This window comes from Terrapene carolina, unplaced genomic scaffold, assembly GCF_002925995.2.
Source record: "Terrapene carolina triunguis isolate 2854851 unplaced genomic scaffold, T_m_triunguis-2.0 Scaffold66, whole genome shotgun sequence".
In the NCBI taxonomy this organism is placed as follows: domain Eukaryota; kingdom Metazoa; phylum Chordata; order Testudines; family Emydidae; genus Terrapene; species Terrapene triunguis.
Window position 1 is genome coordinate 46,191,537 of NW_020664417.1, and position 22,814 is coordinate 46,214,350.

A 22,814-nucleotide genomic window follows, 5' to 3' on the forward strand; every position below is an offset into this window, starting at 1 on the left:
CCAAACCGGACAGTCTCTACGCAAAAGAATAAATGGACACAAATCTGACATCAGGAATCATAACATTCAAAAACCAGTAGAACACTTTAACCTGTCTGGTCACTCAGTTAACAGACCTGAGGGTGGCAATTTTGCAACAGAAAAGCTTCAAAAACAGACTCCAAGGAGAAACTGCTGAACTTCAATTGATATGCAAACTACATACAATCAACTTAGGCTTGAATAGAGACTGGGAATGGCTGAGCCATTACAAACATTGAATCTATCTCCCCATGTAAGTATTCTCACACTTCTTATCAAACTGTCTGTACTGGGCTATCTTGATTATCACTTCAAAAGTTTTTTCTCTTACTTAATTGGCCTCTCAGAGTTGGTAAGACAACTCCCACCTTTTCATGCTCTCTGTATGTGTATATATATATATCTATATCTCCTCAATATATGTTCCATTCTATGCATCCGAAGAAGTGGGCTGTAGCCCACGAAAGCTTATGCTCAAATAAATTTGTTAGTCTCTAAGGTGCCACAAGTACTCCAGATATTTTAAAGTAATTGCATTATGTAAAATAAAATCATAAACAAAAATACACAGTGCTTTACAAAAGAATTCATGAATACACTCACCAAACCCCTCTAGAATAGATAAATATAACTCCTCTGTAAAATGAAGATTAAGTGACTTGTCAAAGATCAAGTCAAACACGAAGTCAGATCTCCTGACTCTCACCACTTCTGTACTTTTATTTAGCTATCTAAAGGCAAACAGTAGGTTTACGAGTAGAGAATCTATAGCACCCAGCACTAAAACAAGTACTACTATAGCATCTCAAATACATATATTTCCCTGAATCTCAAGTAAATGTACTGTTCTATGGGGGGGTCCCAGTATGTTGGTGAAGGAATGGATATGAGGAAAGGTCAAAACTCATCTTGCTTTAGACTTTCTTCCCAAATTGAAATGCACCACTTGAAAAAGTCTGCCTTTCCTCTACTCAACCTTAGCGCTATGCTTGTGTTTAAATAGCCTCTTTGTAAACTGACAGCATTTGTAAAAGGTTAGTGCTATATAATTTTGTGGAGTTTTTTTATACATTTGTCTCCTATATAGCAATTTGTACCTCTAGAAGGCACCTCGTTGCCTCCTAAACACCCCCGTGTGACTAGGTGTGGCTCTGCTGATGACAGCCTCAGTTTCTCCCCTTAATAGGTAACACTGAGGTCACAGAAACATCTCAGTCAAGGAGAAGCCACTCTACTTTACAGCAGTAAATAAAGCTTGCTGAAAGGAGCACTTGTACAAGGGTTTAAAGGCTTTTACCTCAGAGTCTGCATAAAACTTTCAAGTCCCAAAACAAAATATCTCTAGGTTCCAGCAGCAGCTCCTTCTGCTGTAAAGCCTCAGGCTGGATAGCTTTGTAGTCTCTCTCCTAGTTGTTTAGGGTCTCTCCCAGGCATCCCTATCTGGAGAGCTTTTGCCTAGTTCAGATTCCCAAGGAGCTCTGCTCCTCTAGCGTTTCCTTTCTTCTCAGGAACTTTTATTCAGCTGAACTCTCCTAAGCTTTTTATTAGGTCCATGTGCTTTTTAATTAATTAACTGCCTTCTAGCTACTTAGGCAGTTAACTATCCCCAGCTGGACACAGGTTGGCTCATTCTCTTCAGTGGAGCTTGACCCAGGCAGGCTAGGCATCTGACTCCCTTAAAGGGCCAGCACTATGACAAGACCATAATAATATCTGAAATCTCCCAGTTGTTGTAAATTGCTAATAAAGCAATGGGAAAAGGATCAGAGTCAAATTCTTTTAGTCAGCTGTGTTTGCCAAAACGAATCCAGCAATTTCTTATTTGAAAAACTGGATCTTTGTGACTTTGGCTCACCACTCTCAAAGTAACAGAGAAACTTCTCATTGCTATATAAAAGCTAGTAACTAATTGATATTGTGTGACTATGCTACGAACCCTTGCTATAAGATGCTTCCAGTGCTAAGAATCAGGCAATTGGACTGCACTTAATGGGTAGGGAAAATGGGTAAAATGCTCCCTATCAGATATATCAGGGGAAAATAAAAGAGCTGAACATGAGCCTACAGAGGTGGACCTGAGTCACAGGAATCCAGATTTTTAGGTAATCAATTACTTCTGCTAAACATCTGCGGTGTTCCACCCAGAAGTGGCTACATTGTAGTGGTAGGTAAATTCAGACACACACTACTGAACAACCATCAGAATAAAAGGCAATATATACATATAAGATGCTATAAGGACAAAGTACAATCTCTCCACACTGCCTTCCATTTCTGAGCATGGTAGGATCAAACTGATCTACTGGCCAGAGCCATGTACTCTGAAAGGCTATTAAATGTTGCTATTTCAACCTCCTTCTTCCAAAATCTCTGAGTAGATCTGGAGTCTCACAATTTTGGTTAACCTGAGCCATATTTAGCCTTAATCCATTTCTGCAAAGAAGAATGAAGGAACAGTGAAGGGCTCTTCACGTGCTAGTGAATAGGGAAAGTCATCCTTTCATCCTCATGGATTCAATGATCAAAACCATAGAATAGTTATCATGGATTGGATATTTGGATACAGTCTAAGACCAGGAAAGTTTTGCAATTAATCTTTTGCAATTAATCTCTTTGTCTGTCAGTTGCTAAATGACTAATACTATGATACTAGTCTCATTCTTGTTGGCTAGCTCTTTCGTGCAGCAGATTTCTTCATTACAAGTGAACTCCAAGATCCAAAAACATGATAATTCATTAATCTCATCAAAGTACAGATGTACTTGAAGTAAATAAGATAAGAAACTGTTGCATATAAAGAGGAAACGTGCTATGCTTTCTCATTTCTAATAGGGCTATTGCATAGCATTTCTCTTTACAAAATAAGGAAATGTTAGTAAAAAGTTTTTAAAATGCACAGTCATGTTTATAACTAATTAACGTAATCAGAAAAATTGCTTTCAAGGGCTACTAAATGTTTACTGAAGGAGAGGATATCTGGGACCTGGACTTCTTTAGGCACATGGGAGATACCACTTCTACAGGTACCACTTGTTGAAAACAGATCAGTTCACCAATACACCTCTACCTCGATATAACGCTGTCCTCGGGATCCAAAAAAAATCTTACCGCGTTATAGGTGAAACCGCGTTATATTGAACTTGTTTTGATCCACCAGAGTGCGCAGCCCTGCCACCCTAGAGCACTGCTTTACCGTGTTATATCCAAATTCATGTTATATCGGGTCGCGTTATATCGAGGTACCGGTGTACTTATGAAAATAGATTTATTTGCACTTTAAGATCTATGCAGCATGACACTCCTAGATAGGTGACTGTCTGCGAGGACTGAACCCAAGACCTCGGGATCTAAAAAAACGTAAGCCTCTCCTGCATGATGCTAAGGCTATGTTTACATTATGAGCAAGGGGTGTGATTCCCCTGCTCATGTATACATACACATTTGCACGCTAGCTCTCAATGAACTAGCACAAATATAAATAATCGCGTAGCTATGGTAGCACAGGTAGCAGCCGCAAAAGCATGCTTGAGCCACACCACATACCAACCCACCTGAAACTGGTGGGTATATACTTGAGTCGTGACTCCGCTGCCATATCATGGTTACACTGCTATTTATATTTGGACTCATCTGTAGTGTAGACATAGCCTAAGAACAAGGTCCCTTAGTGTAAAGCTGTAAGAGACCCATAAAGCTCTATATATGGATTAGCCACAAGCAGAGGACAGATAACCACTGTGTTAGCACAGGTTACATCTAGGTTATTATTATTTATACTGCAGCAGCACCTAGGAGCACCAGTCATGGAGCAGGACCCCACTGTGTTACGTGTTGTACAAACACAATAAAAAGACAGTCCGTACCTCAAAGAGTAGGAGACAATCTAAAACCATTTCAAGCGTATTTCCAGCACTCACCATACACTTTAAGAATCATAACATGATGGCTCTAAAGAATATACATTACTAATAATTTAATCATTTATGCCTGGTTTATTAGCATAGGGTTTGACCACAGAGTTATCACAAGATGCCATCTACAGGGCCTCACATGGCTGTGCAGCCCCAAGAGCAGATCAGGGGCTGAACTGTGACACACTGAATCATAAATGCATGCTTGTTTCCCCCTTTCCCCGAAGGAAGAAAGTCATCTGCACCAGCCCCTTATCTGGCACTGTTCACTTCCCCTTCTGTGGCAGCTCAGCTGGTGGATGGTATGGTGGAGGCAGAGTTGAGTCTCTGTCCACTCTCCATCTCTGTCTATCCCTGTGGGAGGGAGCATAGTTGCACCATGGAGGCTGCTTTTCCCCTATGCAATAACTCTTGGTTCAGTAGCCCTTATAAGGAAGCAACTTAAATCCTCTTATATCCACAATGCAGGCAAGTGGAGCAGGTTACCATCTCACTCATAATGAGATCGCTTGTACTCAGATGTACTGCTCAATTCAGTCCTATTTTAATTAAAATAGTTATGACTTTACTATTATAGAATGATGTAAATTGCATTCTGTACTTTTTATTCTGTAGCTAACACAATATCTAATGTCTTTTAAAGAGATTTTGAAACTTCTTCACATTCTAACCCATTTGAAAAAACTTAGCCCTAAACAAGGCCTAATCAGTCTAAGTGCATTTGATTTCCAAGAGATAGAACGGATACTTGGAAGATAATGGCCCTCATAACCTCAATTCAAATGCATCTTGATCACTGACTGGGGATCTGGTGCAGCTCAATATTTTAAAGCCGAACAGTCAGGCATTGAGCCTAAGGCCCTTTGGGGGCATGGGACTGAGAATAAGGAATTCTTACTTTCTAATGCCAGCTTTGACTCAAATGCTCTCTGAAGACTTGGACAAGTCACTCAACCTCCCTTTGCCTTAGTTTTTCCATCTGTAAAATAGGGGCAATAATACTTATTTGCCTACCTCCCTGGATTTTTGAGTGTAATAATTAGTTAAAATTTGTAGTATGCTAAGTAAGAATATAGAGGGAGGGGGAGACATTGATGAGGAATGCAGAGACAAAAGAAGGAGAAGAGAGAATGTGACATAAAAGAAAGCAAGGAGGTGGACAACTAAGAATAGAGACAAGCAAGAAATAGAGAATGTGAACAAAGGAAATGTTACTTTATAGAGACAATAGAGAAGGGGAAACCAAACAATAAAAAAGAGTAGACAGAGTGAGAGGAGAGAATGTGTTTTGGTGATGGAAATAATAGGTCAGACATGGATGGAGAGAAAAATGAGATAAAGAAATGGAAACAGGAAATAAGCAACAAAAGGCACACAAATTTTTGGTTAGGGCATTTAGTTTAATTTATTTACGCTTTTTTATACTGTTGTACTTCCTGTCAGATGTCATCCATCTGTGCAAGGCTAGTAGCAAAGTTACAGGACAGCTATGTTAGTCTGTAATCACCACTTCACAATTATATTATTTAGATTTAGAAATAGGATTTTAACTTTAAGCTTTGGTACTTTGAATCCCCTGTGACTAGCCCAGGGGTAGGCAACCTATGGCACGGGTGCCAAAGGCGGCACACGAGCTGATTTTCAGTGGCACTCACACTGCCCGGGTCCTGGCCACCTGGGAGGCTCTGCATTTTAATTTAATATTAAATGAAGCTTCTTAAAACATCTTAAAAACCTTATTTACTTTACATACAACAATAGTTTAGTTATATATTATAGACTTATAGAAAGAGACCTTCTAAAATGTTAAAATGTATTACTGGCATGCGAAGCCTTAAATTAGAGTGAATAAATGAAGACTCGGCACACCACTTCTGAAAGGTTGCAGACCCCTGGACTAGCCTCTGTGTGAATGGGCAAAGACAGTGGGGTGGGGGGGGGGGGAGGAGGGAAATGCAGAATTACTTCCATTGTTCCCTAGACTTTGTGTGATTGGAGCATGAAACCACTCCTTGTACTAGCAATGCAAGCAATACTAACCTGCCCAGAGAGAGGGTGGCAGGGTGTGGGTGAAGACAAAGCACAGCTGGATACCTAGGAGGCATTTCTAGTTGACTCAATCAGAAGTGCTTCCTGGGACTCCCACTGTAATATAGCAGCTGCACATACCTCCCACATAAAATGCAGAGCTGTGCCCTAAGCAATGATATATGCTTAAATTGAGAATCACTGACAAGTCTCGGCATTTGCACCACTTCCCGTACCTTTCGTAAAGACTAATGAAAAAAATAGCATACATATTTTGAATGTTTTCTACAGTCATCCATAGGCAGATATTAATTGGGTAACCTTTACATTGTTTTAAGTAACATTTACTTTGTTTTAAATTCATTGTTCTGTTTCAGTTAAAACTGACAACAGTATTTAGCTTCCCATCTCTCCATTCTTACACACATTTCAGTACTTCTAACTTCAGCATCACTCCTTTCTTCTATTTATGCTTCTTTGTTAGAAACTGCAATATTTCTAGGTTTACCCCAAATGTTAGGCATAACACTGAAACAGAATTGTAACTGGTATATTTTGAGAATAAAAACATTCTCCAGTTTACCATTTTCAAATGATGTACTAGATTATAAACTCTTTACACAGGTGAACAGTTACTGTTGTCCATATTGATTTCAGTGGGACTACTACGCTATTTGCCTATAAACATAAACCTCAAGTGGAAAAAATAAATACAACAACTTGAAAGAAAATTACATGAGGGTCATATTATGCCCAACAAGTTTAAAAATCACTGAAATATCTGGTTTTCTCTGTAACTGTGTGATGTCAAAGTATGACTAGAACGTTATAATCAAAGAGCTATTCAATAGGTAAAAAATAATTATGTCCATTCCACTGCATTTACACAGAACAATAAATTAATTGATACATATGTCACATAAAACTATCATATATACATACCAGTTTTGGGGTTTATTGAAAAGAATCCCTGTGGGTTTCCACTTGTAATCTTGTAGGTCAACTTTTCACTAGAGCTGGAATCAGGATCAAATGCCTCAATCTGAATGACAGATACATCCTTAGGTGAATTCTCCAAGACTTCTGGGTAATAAACAGGTTCTGTTGTCTGTGGAGCATTATCATTAACATCCCCAACTTCTATGTAGATTTCAATGAAGGAAGATAGAGGCACAACACCCTGGTCTGTTGCGTAAACAGTTAACCAGTAATGTGAGGTAGTCTCACGGTCCAGCAGATCAGCCGTCTCTATTACACCTGTTCAACAGGAGGGAAAAAAGCAACAATATTAAATGCCCCATAAGTATAAAGAGTAAGTTGGGGGGGGGAGGAATTATTAAAAGGGTCTGAATTTTTATACTTTATTGTTTCAATATTTATAAATCTATTTTCTTTTTTAACCTCCCTTGAGAATTATCTGATTATTTAACATCATTCCTGAAATATTTCTGCCCAGAAGATATTAATTATGAGTTATTTGCAATCTTTGGGACTTGATTTACACTCTTAATTCATCACTCCTGACAATGAAAATTTAACACTGTATTAAATTATCTAACTGATTTAGTACCAGGGTTTTGAACTATTTACCACCATTTAAATTAGTGAGAACCTATTTAAATTTGGTGACATATACACTCATATGTATCTATGTGTCTGTGTGAATTATGTAAATGAATGTTTCTTAATGTTTATAAATATTTGAATCCACTTACACAACCTTTTTGAGAAATCTGAAAATAGAGAGATTTATGTTGCCCTTCTCAGCCTTAGCTACAGTGTTTGCCGTAACTTTGGCAAATCATAGTGTACCCCTAAAAAGAACTAAAATTCACTATTTCTAAAGAAAGCGTAGCAGCTACAGAATGAGCCAATCTTTCTTACATCATCCAGACTGTCTTCTCCCAGGTATTATTTTCTAGCTAGACCCAAAGAGGACCTGACATAAAAATACCTTAATATCTACAAAGAGAGGGACCAAAAAAAAAGCAACAGTATATGATAATCATAAAAGGGGCATTGTGAAGGCCGGTCATTATTAATCATTATCATTATTGTTTATGTTACAGTAATGCATAAAGACCTAATTGTGATTGGAGCCCAAATGAGCCAAAACAGTGACATGCCAGCTAGGTTTGGGATTGTGGACACATTTACATGATGTGCATGTAGTATTTTCTCCTATCCTGTGCCTATCTGTTCTGCTCATGCATGCTGTCAGTAAAATGGGATCTAGGTAAATACACATTTCTAAGTGTACCATCTGAAGCATGATGTTTGTAAGAACAGTACTGCTGTATTTCCCTTCCTTTAGATGCACTGTAATCCCCTCCCTTCATTAAACGTAATCAATGTTTGCTTTTCGTAGGTGGGGGAGGCATATTGCCCCTCACCAAAACAAAGAATGCTGCTCTAAGAGGTTTAAATATTGTTAAATTTATATCTTCAGATTGTGTATCTGAGGCCAAATTATGGTCCAAACATAACTGCCATTGAGGTCCCATTAGGAGTAGTATGAACATATCAGAGAGCATAATTTGGCCCATGATGAAGATAATACAATTAACAATTTCTCAAACCCTTAATTATGTCTTTGTCCTTATAGGAAATTGCATGAGAGTCTGATGACAAAAACCCTGAATCCAAAATGATAGTTATTTCTGGAAAAGCTAGCTTCTAATACAAGAAAGAAAATTCAAGTAATCTTTTACTGTTAAATCAGAAATACATATAATTTCAAACACAGTATTCAACATTTTAGAATCACCACCGGATGTCACTCAGGAAACTGGTTGTGTACAATGTAGAAAGCGGTAGGGCTGGGGTAAAGAGAAGGGCAAATGAGAGTTCTGTATATTAAAACAGAAATTGATATTCTGTATAGGATGGTCTTGAAAACAAAATAGATAATAGTGGCTATCCAATTACTTTTTTTTTTTGCAGAGGAATCCACTAATACCAGCAAAGTACTGAAAAGATAAGGTATTGCTTTAAAATAAGTTGGTATTTTATATTATCCACTTTTCAACTTTGTATTTGTACTCTGTTTACCTATAATTTTCTTTCAAAAAACACAAATAATCATCATATGCAATCACTATATCTCTGTTAAGAAGTTGCCAATTAGCTGTGGTCTTCATCCTGCAACCATAATTTCTAAATATCAGAGAGAACATAAACAAATTCTTTTTAAGTGCATCTGTGATCTGTATTCCCTCACAAATTTCCAGGATCTATTTCTATTATTTACTCCTGGTATACTTTTTATGTCTTTTTACTTATTAAGAAGACTTACTTGAGAGTTAATGAACCAGATTAAGAATCCTGACTTCACTTTTAACCACAGCATTTCCATAGAAACCCCATGTGTTGAATGTGGCATGCAAGAGTTTCAGTTGTACAATCTGTGCAGGCTGTGCCCTTATTTATCCTGTGGCAACTTCGCAAAAGCTACATGCCCTACTAACCATAAGACTAGATTACATTAATTCCCTCCTAGCAGGGCTTTCAGCAGGGCTTCTCTGTCGCTTGCAGCTTGTGTAGAATGCAGTGGCATGCTTATTTATTGGGTTGAACAACTATCACCATAATATGCCCCCCCCCCCGCATTCTTAACACCAGCTATCTCAAAATAAAATGGCAGATTACTTTTTAAATGGCCGTGTGTGTTTTTGAAGCTCTCAGAAGGGTAGACTAACTTTAAGACAGACCTCCTCAAGGCACTCCCCCACCCCCTTTCACAAATTCCACCACTTCTCCTTAGTTATGGTGACTCCTAGCTACAGAGTGTCGAAGTCTTGCTCCCTTGACATCTCTCTCCAACACCTGAAAACTATTTAAACAAGAAAAATGTTAATGCACAAAAACAAAAGAAACCTAGATTCAGAAGGGAACCATATAAAATAGGTTGCTAACTTTCTAATTGCAGAAAATCGAACATCCTTGCCCCACCCCTTCCCCGACGTCCCGCCCCTTCTCCAAGGCCCCACCCCCACTCACTCTATCCCCCTCCCTCTGTCACTCGCTCTCCCCCACCCTTGCTCACTCATTTTCACAGGACTTGGGCAGTGGGTTGGAGTGCAGGAGGGGGTTGGGGCACAGGCTCTGGATGGCACTTATCTCAGGCAGCTCCCTGGAAGTAGCAACATGTTCCTCCGGCTGCTAGGCAAAGGGACAGCCATGGGGTTCTGCGTGCTGCCCCCGGCCGCAGGCGCTGCCCCCACAGCTCTCATTGGCCACAGATCCCAGCCAATGGGAGCTGCTGAGCCGGCGCTTGGCACAGGGGCAGCGCACGGGGACTCCATGGTCATCCCTTCACCTAGGAGCCTGCCAGGAGCCTTGCTGTGCGCCGTCAGTGCTGCCGACTAGAGTTTTAATGGCCCCGTCAGCAGGGCTGACCAGAGTTGCCAGGGTCCCTTTTCAACCGGATGTTCCAGTCAAAAATCAGACACCTGGCAACGCTAATATAAAAGGATTATCAGGGTAACAACTAGAAACATGACACTCCTGAAAATGTTAGTACATTTATTTTTAGTTTTATTTCAAATTCGGTCTGGGTCCATAAGATGATTTCTACAAACTCTTCACTATGACAAAGCTATGATTTTTGTGAAAATTTACAATGACAAACCTACAGTGCTACTGATTAATTAACCAGTGAACAACTCATCTAGCACAGATGTCTACCCAACAGGACAGTGTTGGCTTTCAGCATTCTTCCAATTTTAACTTGCTCTACGGTCACCTGCACTGTAAGTCTGCATTAGTGATTAGCATCCGGAAACATAAGCTACCTAAGCTGACAGTGAGAGTGAAATGAATCATTCTTCCATTTTTTCATGTTGGAACAAATCCCAAACTGTTGAACAAATATTTCTTGAATAGGACTGCTGTTTAAAAGTTTGAATCAGATTAAACAAGTGTGAAAGAATTTCATTCTATGGACCAGGTGAGGAAACAATAACACGGATACCTATATTAGGACCTGAACTTAATGTTCAAAATAAAACATTACTTGATGTGAGATTCCTCAAATTTGCAAACAAAATATAGCAGAAATACAAACTTCTCCACCTCCTTACACTTTAGAACAGGTATCAGTGACAGGCACATTAGAGATAGATACCTTATTAAAAATGGACACATGCATTCTAAGAATTAAGTTAGTCTGACAATATTAAAAACAAAGGTACAAAAAGCCACTGCTTCAGTATATGGTACATGCAAAAGGGGGCTGGAAGAAATGAGACCAAGCAGCTTTCCCTCACCCTTTGCACACAGGTCAGCCACAATTTCTTTTGGAGCCAGACCTACTACTCCTGGTTAGTAGAGCTAAACTGTCGAAAGGGATATGGCAGGGGTGAGTGTTTGGGCATGACTCAGCTTTCCCCCTTCATACCAGGCCAGCTCTGAGGAGTACATCTTTCAAAATGGGGCAGAGCTACTAATCCAATGTGCACTCTCCCGGAGGAGTTCTGGCTGTGACAAGCCAGGGCTCCCCCTATAGAAATATACAACCCAAAACACATTCAATAGTTTAAAAATCACAGTCCGGTCTGTATCAGAAACTACACACAAAACCACACCTTAAAATTTCTTACCAGCCCCTCTCCTTCAGATCCGACCTTAAACATTTTAAATTACCAATAAAAAATGACACGAATAGTCCCACCTTAAATCTCAAGGGACATTGGGCCACACAAAAACACACAAAATTCAATACAAGTTGAAATCTCTGCTCATGAAGTTACAGGCCTGGAACAGATCAGCTAAACCAGGATGAAGATGCTTTTCACACGGATAACAATATTTTCTTCCCTATCACTGGTCCAGGACCAGTGTTCCCAAAAGTGTATTGGTCCTTAAAGGTCTTGTGCTGGTCTGCCAACTATTCCTCTTTGTAATCTTTACTATATTATTCTAGTAGTCCATCTCACACAGAGTTAGAGCAGACTAATGCTTTATGCTAGCTAGACTAATGTTTTATGCCATTAGAAAGCCAGTATTCTAAGCTTTCAGACAGAGTAAATCACTGGATTAGAGCTCCAGTGGTTTTCAAGAGAGCAGTCACAAAAATTATGTTTGACTTCAAATACTAAGGCTACATCTACACTACAGGGGGGAGTCGATTTAAGATACGCAAATTCAGCTACGTGAATAGCGTAGCTGAATTCGACGTATCACAGCCGACTTACCCCGTTGTGAGGACGGCGGCAAAATCGACTTCTGCGGCTTTTTGTCGGCGGCGCTTACTACCACCTCCCCTGGTGGAGTTAGAGCGCCGATTCGGGGATCGATTGTCGCGTCCCGACGGGACGCGATAAATCGATCCCCGAGAGGTCGATTTCTACCCGCCGATTCAGGCGGGTAGTATAGACCAGACCTAAGAAAGAAAGAATCAGAAAGATGTGATTTCTGGTACCTTGTGACCAGCCAAGGCCAGTAAATAAATGCTCTTTCCACTGGGATAGCTGTGGGTAGAGTTTCCATCTCTTCAGCAGTATGAAAAAAATATTTGTTTCTAGCTCTGGTGGTTTACAAGGTATCAGATCTTAAGATACATGAGATCTACATTTATCCCTCCATCTTCCATTGCTTTTTGGCATGGGTCCAAGAACAAATATAGCAAGTGCTGGACTTTAAACAAATGTAAATTTCAATTCCTGATTGTGCTACACTTGGCTCTAATCCATGCTGCAAGTCCATCACTTTAACAAGTGCTTAATTCACATAAATATAAAACACTCACCACCACATAGAGTTTGGGATATATATTTCTGATTTTTTTCCCTTAACGCACCTCCAACTGACCATCTTTTGTCATGAGAGCAGAAGATGCTGAAGGACGATTTTTTAATATCACACTGACAGTAAAGCCAGTATTTCAGAATGTATGTTATTAGAATGAAGAGGAAAGGTAGAATATCAAAATGTACATACTGTGCGAGATTCTCGTTTACATTAAGGCCCTTTTACATCATTCTGGCAGTGTAAAGAGAGATTAAAAATGGTACTAAGTTACACTGACACCTACTGAAAGGTCTTTTTACACTGCCAGGGCGGTATAAAGCAGCTTTAATGTAAACAAGAATCTGGCCCTTTATAAGCCTCACTAATATTTTTCAGTGTTGTTAGGCAGTTTTTAATGGAAGGTGTTTGAATGGCCTCCCCTACATTTTACGGATAGGCACTACTACTTCTTATCACTTTCCTTTCATAGAAAGGAAATTTTATCAATGAATTCTTCATCCATTTTTGCCTAGGAAGCCTGGTAATCTTGCCTTTTTCCAATGTTATGCTCCCTTCCCTATCTTGCCCTTTACACCTAGTTGCATTCTCCAAAGAAGGAAAATCATCTTCTGTATCTGCTAAAGACTTGTTGTCCATCAAATATAGCTCTGTTGGGGGATGGTGAAATCTGCAGCTCTAAAACTTTTTTTCACTACGCTAGATGTAGAAGTTCTTCAGCCTTTCAAGAGATCAGGACAAAATTAGGGTTTTACTCCTAGACCAGTGAGAAGAAAACATAATTATGCGATGAATCTTATCCTAGACTGTAATCTGCAAAGGGACATCAGCACTGATTATTCCTCTTGGGGAAAAAAATTACTAACCTAGAGTTAAGAAAGTTCACTAGTGTTCTCCAATTAGAGCTGAGCATGGGCCAAGTTCTTTCCTCATTTACACACTGTTGCAAATTTAGGGAACAATCTTGCTCCCACTGGAGCTAATGACTTCAGTAAGGCTAGGTCTACACTACAACGGGGTTCCGACCTAAGATACGCAACTTCAGCTACGTGAATACCGTAGCTGAAGTTGCGTATTTTAGGTCGGCTTACCTGGTGGTGAGGACGGGGGAAAGCCGACCGCTGCCGCGCTGCCGCCGACTCCGCTGCCGCCTCTTGTCGAGGTGGATTTCCGGAGTCGACGGCAGAGCGATCAGGGATCGATTTTACCGCGTCCTCACGAGACGCGGTAAGTCGATCCCCGATAAACCGATTGCTACCCGCCGGATCGGCGGGTAGTGAAGACGTAGCCTAAGAGGCACTCAGTAAGAGCAGACGATCCTAAATGAATTAAATGGGATAGCACCAATCTGGAAGAATAAATTGCCCCAAGAGCACAATATTTGAGGAAATAGAATTGCAGGTTGAGAGGTACAACCCTCTTTTTTCCTTCACCACCGCGGCCACATGCTGCACGTTTTAGCCACTTCCCAATTTGGAGAATATCATGGATGATCTAGGGTACAAAAGCCAAAATTGACTTATTTAAAATGTAGTACATGTCTCATTCTCAATAAAAAAGAACTGTTGACAAAAATGTGAATTTCCAGGGTCTTAATAGTATGGCTAATTTAAATTAAATAGCCCAAACCACTATGACCAAAGTCACTAATAAAGCAAGAATAAATGTATAAATCTAATGAAAGGCAGACAGTCTTATATACACCAATTCCAACCAATTAACAAATGCTCAAACTATAATACTCCCAATTCCCAGGGATGATCCTCCTTAAGTGTGCTTATCCATGAAAACTCTCATTAACAATATTAATGACTCTGTAATGGAAATCAAAACTTGCAATCATTTCTCAGCAAAGCATGAAAATGCAGTTTAGCAGAGCTTGCCCTGGGAATGACATTTGAAACAAACGAAGAGAAATCCCTGGCCTGGAACATGATGCTTGAAATCTGATTACAAACTTAATTAATCTAAGTTCTAATAAGCTTGGTAAATCAAAACCTTCCTCAGCCACTTTTAAAGCCTGTTACTGCTATGTGAAGTAACAGCAGTACTATTTTGAAAACTGTGTGAACATATATTTTGATCAAATATGACCTTCAATAGACAGTCCAAATGAAGTATTAAAAATTAAATAGATTAAATCTATTACAAACCAAGAGTCATGCTTTCCCTACTGCCACTAGTCTGTATTGACAGCAAAACAGTATGCTATCTTCTCCAATCTTTTAACTCATTAGTGAGACATAAAAGTACAAAAAATATTTAAGCTGTATACTACCCATTTTCAAGTAGCAAAAGAAAAAAATATCCAGAGAAGGCTTTCACTTAATGTTTATTGAAATTCACTCTCTCATCCAGTCCCTCCCTGCTATGTGAATGTATGCATAGCTGTATTTCTCCTATGCACAGTTGACAATATTTGAAAAATAGGTTCAAATCAGCCTGAAGGCCCACGACCACCAGAAGACCGTGTGGCTATTCTGGTCAAATTTCTGGTTTGTTCTTTTTTTGGTGTTTGTTGTGTTGTTTTTAAGTATATGAATCACATAGAGACAGATTCTGATACTTATATTATGCTCATTAGTACCATGCTCCTTGAGTGATACTCATGGGACTTCTGTGGAGCATGAATAAGGCTATCAAAATTTCTCTGTTCATTATAAGGGCTTCAAAACAGATACAATTTTCAGGCTGTTCTTAAAACTCCACTCTTCTACAATGACAAAGGTCCAGAAAAAAACAAAGAGAGAGAGAGATCCTCTAACATTTGCATCCTCTGCCTTTTATATTACATAATGACGTCACCCTAATACATGATGTAATGATGTTACAATAATGATGTTTCAGTGCAAATTTATACACAAACAATGATGGCATAATCCCATTTTATATGGTTTTGTTAAACACCCTAGTATGATTTGGGTTTTCCTATGAATTCATCCCCTGCACCTGAACACAAGTACATACACCCACACAGTCTCACCTCTCTGATCCAAATAATCTGGAATTCTAGCTTCTGATTTTGCCTTTCTGGTGCAGTTTGGAAGAAGTGTGGCCCCTACCACTACCAGATTAGATGGGAATGTTTGCTGGCCTGCTCCTCCTCTGTCTTGGCAAGACGTATTTCTTTCTCGCTCTTCCTCTTCACAAAATTCCCACTTTTGTCTCTTCTTGTGCCATTCCCCCTTTCCTAAACTCCCTAAGCATCTCCCTGTGCAGCTTGAGTTCCTCCTAAAGCATGATCTCTCCCTGTCCCTAACATTAAGGTTGCTGCTGCCACTGACAAAGACTGGCTAGGTGGGAGAAAGCTACTGATGTCCATTTACCACCTACTGAGCTGTAAAGTTACTAAGAAGACAGCAGCACCAGCAGGGTGAAGAGGTGAAAACCATCTGGAAAAGGAGGAGAGGCAGTGTCTGTCTGCTGTTGAGCAGTCTCGAGGCTTCAAGGAGAAACATCACAACTGTTTCCCCCTCAAGTAGGGACAGAGACAAATCAGGAGAGTTGGCACGTGTGATTCTATGTGTTATGTGTCTTTTAGAGCCTCATACTCACTGTCAGACATGGTAAAGGAAAGCAAGGTAGATGGACAGAAGGCAAAATGTTTCATTTAATGTAGTTACCTATATTTCTAACACACGGAGATAACACGTTTTAGTCCAGTATATTCTGTTCTTTACAGTGTGTAAAAATGTAAAATGAGTACTCCTGTCAAGTTATAGCCAATTCCGTGCTTCTGATCCTTTGAAAATTTATAAATCTTCTAGAAGATTTGTTAGACTAGATTATGCCTGACTGCACCAAGGGTGGGTAAGAGAAAGGGCTGTGTTGAGCCACAGCCATGGACAGCCACAGTCTTGTATGCCAGAAGGAGTTCTATCTTTGGAAGGGAGTCTGAAACCATTTAACTTACAGAATTCCCAAAAGTGAAATTATTTCATGCCCTCAATCTGGGGTGGTGCAACTCCCCACACCTCCCAATGTGAGGCATTCCTTATAAGGTACAATTGAGCCCTTTGTCTGCAGTTTTGCTAAAACAACATCCAAGAGTAATGTCAACAAAACTGCATATTATTTGTCCAGCCACATAAAAAGCCCCACCACATGATCTTACTGGATCTTTAAACTAGGCAAAACGATTGCCCCTAAGCACTTAAGCTGTAATGTCCTGTCATGGAGACAAGGAACTATTCAGCACTTAAAATGTCAGTTGAAAAGACCAAAACCTCGGTCCTGTGAACTCCTTGAAGCAATCTCTTGCTAAAGAAGGAATGGAATGAGATTCCTTTTGCTAAAGTAAAATGTCAGCTTGTCTACTGTATAAACAGGGCAGAGTGCCAAAAGAGGCACAGTCTAACTCTTAAAATGCTGAAGATCTGTGGTGGGCAATGTGAGCTTTTAAAAATGACATACACGCGGACTTAAATAATGTCTTGATAGCATAACCGAGCAAAAAAATGCTGGGCTTTCCCTTTCTTTACTTATATCATATATATACTTTGAACAGGTAGCATTATTTGATATTTTTCTGAAGAATAAGGAGCGATAGCCATGCAGAAAATATTTGCTCTTGAATGCTAGGCAGTTTAAGATTTATCATCAATAAAGCTGGATTACCCAGGTAAAACACCTATCAGATTTCTTAAATCTGATAAGAAATTGCCATTGTTTCAAAATATAACCTTTATTTGCAATTTCTGAATTACATGCGTACATGCTGTTTCGTCTGCTCTAGAAACTTCTAACTGGGCATAAATAGGGAGACTGGTAACTCAGCAACAGCCAGCCAATGTACTATCTTCTGTATAACTCATGCAAATTAGCTGTTTGCAAACTTATATGAAAAGTATGAATGTGCATAATTAAGAAATCTATTTAGTTTTAAGTATTTTCACTGATTTGTATAGTTTCTTGACACTTCAATGGCTCATTTATTTTATGTCTAAGCAAAGATGAACTTTACAATAACATAAAACATTTCTAATTCGTTAAATAATTCAATTGCTTTATCATTTTAAATGTATTCAACTTGTTTGTATTTTAATGCTTTCAAAATCAATTTAAAAGCCTGATTAAAAAGAATGTAACCCAACAATGCAGTGGGCTATATACTTAGGGATTCCCTAATTTACCACAGCAGTCCTTAGATAATATTTCCTCACCATCTTTCAGCATCTTATTTTTTCTTCAATTTTGATCATTTTTGGTCACATTTATGTTTAAATTTTATAATTAAATAAAATATACCCTACTTAATTTAATAAGTTTTCTATGAACTGGTCTTATGCAGAATTGCAGATTCAATATTCCTCCCTCAATTAGTCAGGAGAAGAAGGGTATTAAAATGCTTAAAGATTTCTTTCTTAGACTTTCCAATTTCTGCTTCAAAGTACTCTCAGAAAAATGTTTTGCTGGTGCAGCTAGGAATAAATAAAGCAAGGGAAGAGAAATAAGAGTATACTGAAATTACAATTTCTTCTTCAGCCTTAAATAAAGACATAGTAAACATACAAAGAAAATCAAATGATGTCAACGAAGATTTTTTAGTTACCGCTAAAGATGATTCTTTAATATAGCTGTATATATTCATGCTAAGATCTACCTAAGCCAGTTACTAATATATCCTGCTTAGACAGGGTTAATAAATGAAAGAGGATACTGGTAACTGTTCTGATGGTCCTTGAGAATATCAAACTGACCACTCTCTAGTATACGTAACTTTCTCAATTTCTAATAACTAATCACTAGTAAGATCAGCAATCTGATGGAGTTGTAGTGAGTCTGCACTAACAAATTCATTAACAGGTAGATGACAGTTCCACTCTGCAGCTGAAGGGCCTTCACAGCATGACTGGACAGTCTCCTCTTCTAAATGGGAACGGGTGTGTGTGAGCGGGGGTGTGTGTGTGTGTGTGTGTGGTGGTGAGGGGGTAGGGGGCAGACATTACTCCAGAGGGAATGAGGTGTTTGGAGTATACATTATGTATTAGCCATTGGTGCAGTTGGGTACATCTACTTTTTACATCAGAAAAACACACTCACACGCCTGTTTCATAAGATGATTTTTCTTTAACACAATACTTGCTAACTACTGCATATTCCTCTACAATATATAGTGACCTGTACAGAAAAATATAAGCAACATTTGCATGATCATATCTAATGCTCGATTTTAAAACTAACTTAACAAAGTAGAACCTTAATATTAATAAAATAAAATGGTTCAAATTCAGTCCTGATTTATATCTCAAACAACTCCACTGAACTTAGTGGAAAAGAGTATAATTTGGTCTAGTGTCAACACATTAAGTAACTGTGATGTAGGTACACATTTTTCAAAGCTGTTAAATGTTGTAAACTGCTATATCAGTGGCCCCCAAACTTTTTCCGTCGTGCCCCCCCCCCCCCAGTAATGGAACCTGTCCGCCTTCCCCCTCTACCCCCACTTCTCCACTTCTGCCCAGCATATATTTCTATAAACTTCCGCACAATCACATAGCCAGCAACAGGGGTCAATTGGGGGGAAGGAGCATTCCCGGAAGTACAGCTTGCCTGGGGACGGGAGCAGTAGCCAGGAGCAAAGCCAGGGCTGCAGAGCTGCTGCTGGGAGCAGAGCATGGCTGGGTGGCACTCACTCTCTCCACCCTCCCTTCATACTGTATGAAAATGAGACTATTTCTGCATATTGTTACTATAATAGAAGAAAGTCCCCTTAGTAGAAGAATTATGTATATCAGTATCTGTTCTGAAACTTTTTATTAAGGCAAAGATACCATGAAATATGAAAATATTACATTTTACATTATTTATAAAGGATCAGGTTAATATTTAAAGAACCTGGCTAAAGAGACAGGCTTCAAATCTTGACAGCCTCAATACCACAAAGTAAAGCAATTGAAAAATTAATACACAGTAAAATGTTGCTTCCAAACAAAACTGGACTACCCAGAATGCTCCAGCATGTAACTGAACCCAAACCGTGACATAAAACTTAAGAAGCAGAATTGTTTGTGACTACCTCACTTCTCTGTTATGAACAGATGGTAGCAAGATAAATTGTGATCAAATATGGAGGAAAGAAAGGAACAGTCACTATGGACCAGCACTACATGTAGTTCAAACAGTCCAGAACAAGTTGGATACAGTGGTATGGAAGAGAAATTCTGGAGTCAGCCAATGGCTAATTAAAACTACGCTTTAGTTGAGCTCATAAAGATAATACAACGTTTTAAAGGCTAAAGTTAGTAAAAACTGAGCATTAAGCTAAGAATACATTTGTAAACATTTAGAAGAGACTTTGCAAATCTTAGTTAAGACTAAAAAAAGTAAAACTACACCTCAACAAGAGTGATCACATTGCTTTCATTCTTACACAAAGTCAAATTAATTTAAAACTTTGTGCGTAGCTCAATGAGAAAAACAAATATAAGAAAGAATTTTATACAATTATGTTTTTAAAATAGCCTTTAAAAAAGTTGTTCACAAAAATTATGGGTCATCAGAACCATATCTGGGTTAAAAGAAAAAAGATTGTTAGGGTACAAAGTGAGCATGCATTCAGAGATATGGGGGGGAAAGTTGATGCAATCAATCAGAAGATCCCTGATGCAGCTGCCTTAGAATTCAGCCTATTACTTCCAGTTCAGGAAATCTTTTGGGACAAAGGCAGACAGCTCCTATTGTCTTTCTGGTTTATGGTTATTTTAATAGCTCCAGCTTATTTCTGTCAACTACGCTACTTGTATGTCAGATTTTTGGACAAGCAGTATAATTGCTGTACCAGAAACAGTTTATACTGCTGAAACCTTGATGTAGAGAGGCATAAAAAATTATTAGTGTATATTAAATGAAATGTTAACTATTATATTGCTAGGAAAATGTAGTGAAGCACAGACAAGTGCAACCTGATTTCTTGGCAGAAAGGGGAAGTAAAAGAAGCTTTTGTTACGGCATGGTCCATCAACATGATTTTTAAAAAGAGAGAGAGGCCTGAAAGCCATGGTTATGCTACTGTAACAATGAAGCACTACAGTGGTAATATTATTGACAAAACAAAAATTGCCACAAGACTTTGGGCCAAATACTGCTCACCTGACTTACTAAAGCAGTCCAGCTAACTTTATTGGGGCTATTAATGAGGAGTATGTTCTCATGATTTGGCACAATCTTTGCTCCAATTATCCTCACTGGCATTCAGGACACATTCTTGTCTTGAGGGACAGACAAAACTGGTATCTACATCTAGATATACAAACTTCCCAGACATGCTGCTATTGTCACCATCGTTTTTATAAATGTCCTGAGAAGAGGCAAACAAGGTAATGGGCCAGCAGTGGAAACAATATGGGTCTGTTGCAAATCTGAGGAATCCCAGAATGTGAAACTATGCATCTTTCAAATCAACTGAGGCCAGAAAGCTTCTTTTGTCAATCAGAGCTATGGGGGCTTGGAGGGATTCCATTTTGAGCTTCTGATATTTCTCAAACTGATTCAGCTACTTTAAATCTAGAATTGGCCTCAGGTCCTACAATTTTCTGAACACCTCTAAGTCCCTTGATTACACTCCCTGTCCTATCTGACTGTGGGGATCAGAGATGATGGTGCCCACGGTGACTGGGTGCTGAGGGTAGAGATTATGACTAGACCTTGATAAGAGAGTCACAGTAGAGGGGTAAGAGGAGGGAAGAAAAACTCTATAGAAAGACACTCTCTTGACACAATGGACAGCTACAGACTTACAATTGGGAAACCTATACCTTTTCTTTCCAGAAATCTTTTCAGCATTGTGAGATGTATACTAAGGTGCAGGGGGGAAAAGTTGAAAGGAATATCTCAGCCATAGACATCTACTGCCAGCTCAGCCAGAGGCAGAAAACAAATAGGAAGCCAACAAGAGAAGGGATGGGCACCAAAATCTCATCTTCTGTGTCAACACTTCCTGTCTGAGCGACAGCTAAGGAAGAACACACATAGGTGTGCACTGCTTGCAGTCATGTCCCAAAACTCATTGAGCTAAGGCTGAGGAGGACAAGCTTTGAGAGTGTGTGGTGAGACGGTTGCTGAAGAAGCATGTTCACCAGGGATACTAGTTTTCTGTGATAAAAATCCCAAAATTCTCAGATTAAAAAAAAAATCCCAATTTTTCCACAATTAAAATGAAATGGTAAACTTTAGTTTTCCTAGCCACAATATATACAGCTATCAGTTGAACACAATGTTTTATTGATGTGTTTGCCATTTTAAAGCAAATTCAAAGCCTACCATCAATCATTATAAAATAAAATTAATAGAATTGTAATTTGTATTTCTTACATATACTAAATACTTCTCTGGCTGTCAGCCCCAGGTGGCAGGGCTCAGGCTGGGGCTGTCAGCCCTGGTCCGGTTAATGGAGAGCTGGATAATGGAGGCTAGGATAAATGGGGTTTTACTGTAAATGTTTTTATTTGTTCTCAAAATGTAAAAACTAAAGATCTCCGTAAAAATGCAAATTCGTCTTTTTTTCCATGACAAATGGATTTCTAGGATCCCTGGTGTTCACCTGTGTCAAGACGGCTCAGAATTTAGTAGTACTTTTGGATAAGGAAGTCTCAAGTGATTTCAGTGGCCAAAGTGCTTTTTTCCATATGAGCTTAGCATGACGGTCATTGCTCCCTGGTTTGGGCCTTGCCACAGTTATTCCTACCTGTGCTGCTGACTGGATTGCTGTAATATACTTTACATGGGACTTCCACTAAGGCCATTCAGCAGCTTCAGCTGGTTTAGCAAGTAGTGGCCTAATTGCTTAGTGGGGCTGGTCACAGGAAGGACATTATAGCAGTGCTCCTTAGATTGCACTGGCTTCCTATTGGTTTCCAGGTGCAAATCAGAAGTTCAGTGTGTCCACATCAGCTATGCTGTCACTGTTTTGCCCCATAGGCACGCTAGGTCTGTTGGGAACATTTTCAGTTGCAGAATCCTCTGGATAACTTCCCACAGTTCCTAGCACTGCTCTCAGAAACAGGGGATACTATGGAGAGATATCAACAACTGCTGGTGCACTGTGGAACAGCAGGAGGACTACTTGAACCATTCATGCTATTACAACCTGCCACCTATATTCACAAT

The 22,814-nt window shown here is 39.2% G+C and overlaps 1 protein-coding gene across 1 annotated transcript in view; it reads right to left on the reverse strand.

Annotated features, from left to right (window-relative positions):
- The window catches only part of FAT1 (FAT atypical cadherin 1), a 161,911-nt gene that overhangs the window by 100,746 nt on the left and 38,351 nt on the right, over positions 1-22,814 (reverse strand). Inside the window, exon 3 of the mRNA XM_024203281.2 lies at positions 6,903-7,217. Coding sequence (XP_024059049.2) covers positions 6,903-7,217 — 315 coding nt within the window. The remainder of the gene's footprint in view (positions 1-6,902; positions 7,218-22,814) is intronic.